This window comes from Cryptomeria japonica, chromosome 10 (assembly GCF_030272615.1).
Source record: "Cryptomeria japonica chromosome 10, Sugi_1.0, whole genome shotgun sequence".
In the NCBI taxonomy this organism is placed as follows: Eukaryota; Viridiplantae; Streptophyta; class Pinopsida; order Cupressales; family Cupressaceae; genus Cryptomeria; species Cryptomeria japonica.
The window spans coordinates 775,563,498-775,575,636 of NC_081414.1; the positions used below are offsets into that span (position 1 = coordinate 775,563,498).

The 12,139-nt window shown below is 32.1% G+C and overlaps 1 protein-coding gene across 2 annotated transcripts; it reads left to right on the forward strand.

Moving 5' to 3' along the window:
* The first annotated feature begins 977 nt into the window (after positions 1-977).
* LOC131076080 (UPF0481 protein At3g47200-like) lies at positions 978-4,247 on the forward strand. 2 transcript variants are annotated; one of them, XM_058013120.2, is made up of 3 exons: positions 978-1,073; positions 1,400-1,514; positions 2,526-4,247. In XM_058013120.2, the coding sequence occupies exon 3, from the start codon at positions 2,654-2,656 to the stop codon at positions 4,244-4,246; it is 1,593 nt and encodes a 530-aa protein (XP_057869103.2). In that variant the 5' UTR covers positions 978-1,073; positions 1,400-1,514; positions 2,526-2,653; the 3' UTR covers position 4,247. The 2 variants fall into 2 exon arrangements, with proteins under 2 accessions (XP_057869103.2, XP_057869104.2); XM_058013121.2 differs by having other exon boundaries at positions 2,543-4,247.
* Positions 4,248-12,139: the final 7,892 nt, after the last annotated feature.

Sequence of the window (12,139 nt, forward strand, 5' to 3'; positions counted from 1 at the left end):
CCAAAGACTCCTTTTAAATACCCAGTAAACAATAATGTATAATCCCATTTTATTTTCTATTTATGTATTTTTCTTATTTTTATCATGTCATGTCTACCATGGAAGTGATTTGTAGGAGCTATGGTATATGTCTTACTTTGTCATAACTATAAGATTTCAAAAAACAAAAACAAATTTAAGTGAGAAATCCCTGTTCTTAAATACGTATCAAGTTTGGTAGATTTATACATTGCTTTAGGATATAATCTGAAGTTAATCCTTTCTAAAAATGATACTACGTTTGCTAATGTCCTTCAATTTATTTATTTATTTTTAAATATATGTTTGTTGATTTTCCATCATTACTTCATGTTTTATTCATTTTAATTTAAAGATGAATATTAACAAACAAACTTTTAATAAGAATTAAAGATTTGTCATAATTAAATTCATCAAAAATACTCTCAAAACAATACAAAAGATTAAAAATTAAATATATTAGAATTTATGGACCTCTATTTTTCAATGAAATTAAATAATTCAAAAAACTTTATAAAAAACCATCTAAAAATTATACCCTTCGATGTAAAAGGAACAAATTCAAATATAAATCTTTATTTCGAATTTACATTTAAAGCACTTTTTCTGTTCTCCTTCATGGTCTCAATCCTCTCCTTTATAAATTTGAGTAAGTTTCGCCATGATTATTGCCTCGCCACAATTATTTATTTTCATTTTGTCCAGAAAATACAGATTTAAAAAGTTTTGTTCCAGAATATTTTTTCACATTAAAGAATATATGGAAAAAAATGTCCAGTTCTCCAATGCTTCGTGGAAAAATCCGCAGAATTCCTCCGTCGATTTAGCATAATCTTTGATTGAAGAAAAAGGCTTAACAGGTGTAGATTTCCTTTGGCATAATCTTTAATCAAAGTAGTTTGTGGGGATCAAAATAAATAAGTAAAAGATAGTATGTGGGGATTGCTTGGACATGTGACGTGTAATTCTGCCTTGAAATCATATAAATTGATTGCGTGTCTTTCCATTGCTAATCAATGGGCGTCTCCTGCACCAAAAATTTGGGAGAAGTAAAGGTGGGATTCACAGTTTTTCTCTTCATATTTTTTCTAAGCATTTCATTACTTCTGGTATTATTTCTATTTCCTCCGTAAGACTATACCATACTATAACATTAACTTTCATTGTGTGATAATCAATATTTACAACAATCACAAGATCAGTATTAATGGTTTAAAGACATAATTAATTTACATTTTTACAAATTCATCTTCAAAAAGATAGATTGTTATATGAAGTTATATGGTTGGTATGGTTTTATATTATATAGCGGCAGTGATATTTTGGGTTTTAATTATGTTTGTTAATTCCTTTCTGGCTGATTTCAACTGATCCCACGCAGGGCTGTTTATAACAAAAAAATACTGATTTGAGGCATGGCCCACAAAGTTCAGTGAAATGTTTTGATACAAACTCCATTGCAAAATCAAACCCTAAATGGACAGCTTTCGCCAATGGTAGATTCGCCTTCGTGATTTTATTTTTTATTTCAGTTGTGATTATCTTCTTTAGGCATCGACTTGCTTCTAGAATTCAAAGTTGTTGGATGTAGCATATATTTGTTTTGTTTATGTATTGAGAATGTCTGCATTGCTGTGATCTCTATTTATGAGATAGCAAACCAAAATGGTTTCTGATTGAAGTAGGTTAATTGAATTGAATTTCACTACCCAAACCTTGGAATTTTGTTGAATTCATTCCATATCAAAATTAACAAATCAATTTTGTTTTCTTGTTTTTGTTAAAAAAAAAATTAGCTTTTAAAATTGTCTAACAGTTCTAAGGTATATGTTTCAAAATAAAATTATTATAAAGGGTCGTAATTCAATTGAATGAGTAAAATTGGTGAGAATGATGGTATATGATATAAGACCATTCATTAAAATTCAAATCTTAGAAACGCATTAGCTTAAAGTGAGTTGTGATTTATATATGCTTACTCAAAATATTTTAAATTGTTATATAAAGACAGATATATTCAGACTTATTTCCCTGCAAAAATAAAAGATTATTAGATAACGTAATTTTTACAGATTTAGTAAGCCTAACAAATGAATTTTAGACCATCTTAAAATCTTGACATCTAATAGAAAGGTGTAGACAAGACCGTGAGATACAGTTATTTTTTATTTTTTAAAATGAACAGAACCACTATTATAATTTACCTAAGGTTAGTTTAAACAAAAATAACTAAGGTGACATTCCATCAACACTCTAGACTTGGTTAATGTATGGGGTAACTCAAGTATTGGGATCCTTCTCCCTGCCTCTCTTGCTACTGTTTTACCTGTCCAGGGACGTTCTATACATTTCTGTGCTTTTATGCTCCAGAGTTTAGCCCCGTATGACTTCTTTCCAACTATTTTCTTAAAACATGTATAATATTGCTTTACAAATGATATTTTATTCTTAATCATTTAAAAAATATCATATATTACTACATTTAATGGTGTTTTACTTGTTGAAAGTCGTGAATTTTCCACAGAAAGAGATCAGAGCAAATTCTACACGTTTCAAGAAACAGGGCAAATCTGAGAAAGGGATGAAGGATTTTCACATCGGGTATTGAGATTCAGCAATTGTGGAGGAGACAACGATGAGCGAGAAAGGAGGTGAGTCAGCAACTCTGAAAGAGACAGGCATGAGGGACAAAGGAAGTGAATCAGCATGGGTGGAAGAAGTGAAGTACAGATACACAGAGGGAGCTTGGAGTAGAAAAAAGATGAGAGAGTCTTTCGGCACTGTTTGCATTTACAGAACTCCCATGTTTCTCAGAGATTTAAATACTGCAGCCTATACACCTCGTGTTGTATCCTTGGGCCTTTTCAATCATCAACCCACTAAGGAGTTGTCTGAGATGGACCGTCGCAAAGTGGACGCCCTTCTGAAAATGTGGCAAAGGCTTCCACCACAAAAGCAAACTTCCTTATTTGATGTGTTTAATAAAGAATCCTGCATCTCTCGCATAACAAGCTGCTACGAAGAAGAAACAGATGCCGCGGATGATACTGTTGTTTGGACTTGCCTTCTGGATGGCTGCTTTATTCTTGAAATTCTCAGAGTTCTGACACGGCCAGAAGAGAAAAAAGATAAGCCTGGCTTTCCTCCTCCTTCAGATGCTGAGGAGGATTCTGATCCCATTTACAACAAGAACAGGATCAGATCTTGCCAATTTGATATCTTGGGTGATTTCTTCATGATGGAAAATCAGATCCCCATTGTGGTTCTGGTAAAGCTATTGCAATTGGAGATGGATCCACCTCAGAATGCTGCGAGAGAATTGTACAGAATGCTTCGTGAAATAACTTTAATAGTTCACCCTTTCCTAGCCAGGGGGTTTCGCAAGGAAACACCAGATTGGATTGAAGAAGATAAAGATCTGGAGAAATACAATCACATGCTAGGATTGTTCCACAGCTTTGTGACAGAAGAATACCTAGCTCGGGGTCAAAAGGATAAACCCCAACAAGAAGCTAAAAAGGATTCTTCTGCTATTTGCATTTCAATTAAAAATTGTATGGGCAAACCTCAGGAAGGAGATCAACTGCAAACTCAGGGTGATAAAAAACAAAAAGAGACCGAGGAAAAACATGATGATGAGCGGTTCCTCAAAGCATTTATAAAGTCTTCGGCTTCTGAGCTGTTTAATTCAGGTATGAAGTTCGTGCCTTACTATGGAGTCCCATCAAAAGAAAAACTATCTTTTGATAAGAATAAGAGGGCTCTTTCTCTGCCCACGGTTTTTATCACAGATTCTTCCGAGATGATCTTCAGGAATCTGATGGCCATGGAGGCATGCCGGCCAGAAAGTGCCAAACATATTTCATACTATGTATTGCTGATGAATACCTTAATTGAAGGAGAGGAGGACGTTGCCGTGCTGAGGAGAGCAGGGGTTATTCAGAGCTCCATGGGGACCGATGATGAAGTGACCGATCTGTTCAATGAGCTTTGCAAAGGACTTAACTTGCAGGATATTGATGAAGACCCATTTGTGAAGGTAAAATTTGATCTGAATGGCTGGTATAATGACCGGCACATGGTAAAATTGAAAAAGTGGATGAAGAAAAATCCCAAGTTTGTCAAGAACGTATCTATGTTTTGGGCAATCCTACTTGTTTTAGCGGCTGGTCTACCCACTCTTTTCCCAATATTCCAAAAATATATAAAAAGTCAAAACAATTCTTGAATGAAGCTCACCCTGCCAGCTCTAGTTTAGTTTTTTCTCCACCCTGTGATGTAGGGTGGACTCTTTTAGGTTCCACGGTAGCATGAGTCCACTGAATAAGTCTGTTTGGTTTTCCGCACTACTATTATGTATATTGACGACTTTATGCAATTTCAAATCAATCTTGGTTTCTACATATATTTGATTATGTCTATTTACTGCATAGGGTGTTTGCTTCGAAGTCAATGTTATATACATATGAATATAGGGAACTTTTAAAATATTGTATAAAAAAATAATATTATATAGTGATATATATTGTGATTTAGTAAAAGTAGTTGAAAAGAAGGCATGTAATTGATGTGGTAAAAGAAAACCACTCTTAGAAAATAGAGGAATGAAATTATACTTTCAAAAGTTGATGCAAAATATCACAAATATAAGTAAAGTACTCATGCTATTATGGAGCTAAAACTATTCGAATGGGAGGAGAAGGAGGGTTATGGTAAGTGGATTCACTTGACAATTTGGAAGATCCAAACAATCAAGGATAGACCTATAACCTTTGATTATGTCCTATTTATCTTATTCTATTTCATGATCAATTGGAGTTGTGAAAATAAGAGAAAGTGTTACATTGAACCAAGCAAACTTCCTACTTTCATAATAGTCAAAAGGATGCCACTATCACACAAAGAAGTAGAATAACCACATGGTGGAGACTAGCCATGACATCTATGCTTAGGGGACATATGGGATCCACATCTGAAGGAAATAGTATGGTTATAGTCATGACAATGCCTATGTAGAGAGAAGGCATATCTGCTAGTACGTGTAAGTGAAACATGGGAAATAGTACACAAAATACTAGCCTAATGCCCAATAAGAATCTACAATTGGGAAACTTTCAAAGCAATTCTATCAAATTTGAATTAAATCTATAACATACCATTGCAACATATGATGATTGAATGATATAGATGAAAAAATGAACATCCATTACAACTGAAAAAAAAAAGTAGTATTCCTTTTTTCCATAAAGTAGATATAAGCTCTACTTTGAAAGCATGCCAAATTTGGAGAAACTGCAAAGGCATTCTAGGTTAGTGAGCTAAAATAATCATAGGATAGGATAAAAGTTTTGACAAAAAGTGTTTGAAGAAACCCATTAATCTAGGTCCACATACCTCTCCAACATGGATAACACTCAAATATTATGTCTAAACATCCACACAAAGGATAGAGTGGGTTAGAGACAATCAAGTGTATAATCTAAGATTCAATAAGTAGAATTTAGTAAGGGAGATGCCAAGAAAAATGAACCAGTTTGGGCTTCACATGATAGCCCAAATTATTTGAAACATACTTGATGTCATTGAGTATCAATCGATTTGAGACTCCACTTTGCAATGAGTTTTAAAAATGTTGGTAGGTGAGGAAAGAGCCATGAGTAGCCTTAAAAATGAATTTTATTCTATAAAGGAGTGTTTGGATACCATTCCCAATATTTCAACCAAAACCTTGTACAACTTCAAATATTATGACTCATCTAAAGAGGATTAGATTTCATAATGGTTTAGAAGGGTCTTCAAACTCTTGATTTCTATATTTATATTTAGCTTTAAATTTTGGCCAAGGTGACCAACAATTAATGGATATGGAAAAGAGGTCTTATTTATATGAAACAGATGTTTTGAAAAAATTTCAAGTGTAAGCATAAAATAATTTAGAAAGAATTCTATCATGGAATGTGATCATATGAGACCACCAAAGAAAATACTAGTTTATGAAAATATTAATCTTGAAATCACTATCAGTCTATGTATGCGAAGGCTTAATAGCTTCTCAAGACTTTTAGATACTTATGGAAAAAATTCCTTGAGCTTGCATAGGATCCTTTTATATTGAGAATGTAGTGAAAGCCTAGACCTTTCTAGGCCTATCTACCATGTATAGTTTCAAAATTAATATAGTGTTAAAGAGGAATTTTCTAGGCTCAATTGCTCTTTAAGGATTTAATAATGTAACTTCCACACAAGTCCAAACCTTTTTGTGAGTATCAATAAGGCCAAGTTTAATGAAGTTATGTTAAAGATAACAAAATTACAAGTAACTCCACACAATCATTATCCCTAATTAGAAGAGGCCTAAACAAAATGATTGATTAATATATGTAAACTTTAAAGGAACCAAGTAGGAAGACCATTACACTTTGGTGGTAGCAAGAACTTTGAAACATAATTTAAACTTAACCATAAGGATAAGATGTTTTAAAATCTATAATTACAATTTATTTTTAATGTAAGATGAATTAGACTATCAAAATGTTGAAGATGAGTATTAAAAATCAAAATGAATACAAAAACAATGAATATTTTTTTTTATCAAATAATTTCTAGGAAAAATAGTCGAGTTAGGGAGGATTTGATAAGTGTAATTGATGATAACATTTATACGTTTATCATTGTATCCTAGAGCCAAAGTCAAGGCAAAAGATATTTAGAAACTACAAGGATTTCACTACATAACTCTCTACTCTAGGAGATTGCAAAATGAATAATCAATAAAGTTTCTAATAAAAAGATAGAGATTTGTGTTGGGAAGGAAAATATCTTGTCCTCTATTGGGAAAGTACATTGCTAACAAAAAGCTAAAACCTTTTTCTACAAGAATATAAATAGCTAGAGTAAGAGACAATTTTAGGTTGATGAATCTAAATAACCCAAATGAAGAGGATTGTTTATCATTGAAGATGAGATAAGTTGTAGAATACATAAATAACATTCGATTTGAGCAAAGGAATTAATGGTTAAGTACAAAAGATTAAATATTTTTAATAATAAATGTCCATTCAATACTATCATAAGCTCTAGGAAATTGAACTTTGATGATAATGGCTCCATCCTTTAGTCAAAATGTGGAAGCATTTTCTAGGAAAATCAAGGTTTGTTATATTTAGGATAAACCAATAAAGCACTTACACATAGAATATCAATATAGTGTAAAAATATGAAATATACAATTTTATTTATACTTTTAAAATATGAATTTATTATGATACCTACATGAAAAATTTCAATTTGGATACATAGTATATACAAAAGTGACCTTCTAAAAAATGTGTATTGGCAACCAAAATATGCATGTGTATCATTGAAGTTCAATCAAGATATTTTTTTGAATTTTTTGATAAAGTTTTGTCAATTATTTTTTACTAGGATTAATTTCTTTTTAATAAATCCCTTATGTACAACCAACATAGTTTAACCTAATACAATTGTAACATATTTTTTCAATGTGTAAATAATGATAACTAGATTTGTTAGACATAATTTAAAGAAAAAAAATCTCATTGGAAACTTACATATGGCCTATATCAAATAATGGAAAGTGAGAGCCGAGGAGGATGGGATAGGGTTTCTATGGATCGTGATGCCACAAGAGAGGATGGGGATGTAGATGATGATAGAGATCTTTTGCTTCGCATGTTGTAGGGAATGACATGTGTTCTAGGCCTCTAGACTTCAAAGGATTGTCAAGGAGAATAGATTGAAACAGATATCTATAATTATATTTTGAGGGGTATGAATATGATGAAACAACCATTATACCATCTAAAATAATTCATAAATTACTTTGATATAACATGGAGAACAAGGAGCCGTATATTGAATTCCTATTGATTGTTTGTCATAATAACTAAGATGGAATTGATAATTTAACTATCATTGTGTTTTCCATTTGAATCTAGAAAGATCCAACTTGTCACAAAAGATATAAATTCCCTTTTATATATGTGCATTCCTATAAAAATACAAATACCAAGAGGTTTGTGATCTCATTGGATGCAATTGTTTCAATAAATCAAGGAGGTGAAATTTTTTGGACAATAACTTAACGTTTGATTAGACCAAGTCAACCTTTATGAGATATATATTGTCATGCTTTCTAGAAGCTATTAAAGAGGACCAAGACATCAGCTTTAAAGAGTAGTGCTAAAATAATATTTTCATTCTATTTTAATGGTCTAATGGTTACCAACATTAGCAAAATGGATGTAAAAACAAGTTAGGTTTTCATATTGTGCCTCAACATCCAAAGATGTAACTATTTATTTATCTATTAAACTCAACCTTGTTATAAAGCATATAGTATTCCGAGTCTCCTTTATTTTTTTATTGAATATAATGCAGATATAAAGTGGTTGGTATACCCATTTTATTCCCCCACTTAGCCCACATAAGCTTCTTATAAGTGGATTTAATTGATCGTACTAGTTTTTAAGGGAAGAGAACATGATGAGATATTCACATGGTTTCTGTTTATCTAATTTTGTTGGAAATCTGATTGTGATTAACCATAGATAAAATTCAATTAGTCTAGTTCATGATTTTTCTTTCAATATTTCGAGAAGCCACCTCAATGTGTCTTTCAAAGAAACATCATCATTGAATAGGAAATGAAGATACCTAGTAATGGGGCCATGTTTAACCTCTTTCTATTCATCAATAATCCATGGGGGGGACAACATGAAAAGGTCCAATATATCCAATGTGTGAGTTACTTCATCTAATGAATTTTAAACAAACATTGCCACCACCAATGAAGTGGGGTTGAGGAACTTAACATAGAGGAGAGAGGGGTAAGGTTGTACATGTTGGAAGAGGTATCCAAGAGCATCAATCGCAAGCACATATAGAAAGGGAATAATGGGGAGACCTTGATTGATGGATTTTACATAGTTAATTTAGATAAGAGAGTCAATTATTGCCCGCCTTGCACTAGCATCTATGAAAAACATTCAAATTTAATCAAAGAATGATAAGACCAAATCCCAACTAATGTAACATGTTAAAAATAAAAGACCATATAATGCAATAGTATGACTTATAAAAGTCTAACTTGATAATAAACACATATTCAAAAATTTACTCTACCCACTCAACCATTTCAAAGTTGGAATCAAATTTTTTAAAAAATCTATCTCTGAGAGAGTGATCCTTTATAACATCACCTAATTCCTATGTATTTCTTATTTTCCTATGCATTGGTTATTTTACATCTTCTTTTTCATTAAATTTAACATTAAAGAAAGAATGAAAGTGATGGAGAATTATCCCATTCGGCCTAATCATAGTAGTACTCAAGGATGAAAGAATGTTGACAAGTATTTCAGTGATAGGTTAATGAGAAGCACAGGTTGTATGAGTTGCGAATTTATTTGAATAACCCATGGAAAAACCATTGAAGGAGAATGAACTGCTTCTGTCTTTTCTTGATGACTCTGGCATAATCTTTATTAAAGTAGTCAAAAGAGAAAGCAAAATAGGCCTGAGAATTTGGAATTTCCTATTAAATTAAAATTGAGCTACTACAGAGAATAAAAGGAAGGTATGACGTGTAATTCTACTATAAATTACATAAATTGGATGTGTGTATTTCCACTACCAATCCATGGGCATTTGCCTCTGCAAAATTATGAGGTGTCTGAGCAGAATATTGTATGATTGACTTACAATTTTTCATTATTACATGTGAGGTGGGCAGAGGCATAGAAAAATAGAATAATAAACCAAAACAAAAAAACAAACAATGAAAATGTGCTACGACACTAACAAGATAAGCTGATTTTTTCTTTATTGCATTACATAAAACATATTTACATTGCCTCTTTTTATAGAGAAACTTAGAAATATATGGAAAATTCTAGAAACGTGTCGACTCACACAAATTCAGGAGATACATATAGATTTGATATATGACAACTGAAGATTGCATGAATATATTGCATGAAATAACTATGCATGAAATAACTAAGAGTTCAACTGCTGATTTACGGTGATAGAAATTATCAGAAATTTTTAGAACCTTCTAACACTCCCTCTTAATTTCTAGCACTAACTACATCAATATTTACAATACTTAAAAGATTTCTTAAATATTCAAATTGTTTTTGTGCCAAGGCCTTTGTGAATATGTTTGCAAGCTGCTCCTTTGATCTGCAATGTTGTAGGATGATTTGTCCATTGTTGACCAACTCTCGAATGAAGTGATATTTGGTGTCAATGTGCTTTTTCCTCTTGTGAAAAACATGGTTCTTTGATAATGCAATGGTGGACTTGTTGTCACAATAGATTGTAGTAGTCTCCTCTTTCTCATGCATTAGATCCTTCAAGATTCTCTGCATCCATATTGCTTGACATGCTGCTGATGTACCTGCTACATACTTTGCTTCTGTTGATGAAATCGTGACTATTGGCTGCTTCTTTCATGTCCATGGTACAACACTTGTTCCAAGATGAAATACATATCCAGATGTACTTTTTATATCATCAATACTTCCTAGAAAATCACTATGAGTATATCCAATCAACTAAAAATTATCTAAGGTGGAATACAATATTCCATGATTCATAGTTATTGAAATGTACCTCAATAACCTTTTTCCTACTTGCCAATGTGAGATCTTTGGTGATTCCATGAATCTAGAAATCAAACTAACTCCATACATTATATCCATCCTAGTTGCTGTGAGATACATCAAACTACCAACCGATTTTCGAAATAGAGTTGAATCAAAATCTATCTCATTATCTTTTCTACTTAGTTTTGTCCCTATTGCCATAGGTGTAGAAACTAGACTGTAATTTATCATTCTAAATATTTTCAAAACATCTTTTGTATATTTACTTTGACAAATGAAAATGCCCTTATCATTTTGTGTGACTTCAATACCAAGAAGCGATATTTAGTGTCAATGTGCTTTGTCCTCTTGTAAAAAACATGGTTCTTTGATAATGCAATGGTGGACTTGTTGTCACAATAGATTATAGTAGGCTCCTCTTGCTCATGCATTAGATCCTTCAAGATTCTCCGCATCCATACTTCTTGACATGTTGCTGATGTACCTGCTACATACTCTGCTTTTGTTGATGAAATCGTGACTATTGGCTACTTCTTTGATGCCCATGCTACAACACCTGTTCCAAGATGAAATGCATATCTAGATGTACTTTTTCTATCATCAATACTTCTTGCAAAATCACTATCAGTATATCCAATCAACTAAAAATTATTTGAGGTGGAATACAATATTCCATGATTCATAGTTTTTGTAATGTACCTCAATAACCTTTTTTCTTTTTGCCAATGTGAGATCTTTGGTGAATCCATGAATCTAGAAATCAAACTAACTCCATACATTATATCCGTCCTAGTTGCTGTGAGATACATCAAACTACCAATCAATTTTTGGAATATAGTTGAATCAAAATCTATCTCATTATCTTCTCTACTTAGATTTGTCCCTATTGGCACGGAAGTAGAAACTGGATTGCAATTTATCATTCTAAATCTTTTCAAAACATCTTTTGCATATTTACTTTGACAAATGAAAATGCCCTTATCATTTTGTGTGACTTCAATACCAAGAAAATATTTCATTAAACTCAAATCCGTCATCTCAAATTCTTTCTTCATTGTAGATTTAAAAATGTCTATAGAAAGATTTTGAGTAAAAATAAAGTCATCAACATACAAAAAAGAAATTAAAATCTGACCTTGCTCATTGACTTTGATGTAAAGAGTGGGCTCAATAGTACTTCTGCTAAATCCATTCTTTATCATGTATGAATCTATTCTGCTATACGATGCTCTTGGTGCCTACTTCAACCCATAAAGTGCCCTCTTCAACCTGTATACCTTGTCTTCATGTCCTTTTATTTGATATCTTGGTGGTTGTTGAACATAGACTTCTTATTCTAAATATCAATTCAAAAAAGTTGATTTCACTTCCATTTGGTAGACTTTCCAATTGTTTTGAGCTGCAATAGCTAGTACCATTCTAATAGTATCAAGTCTAGCAACAGGTGCAAATGTTTCATTATAATTAACTCCATATTCTTGTGCAAATCC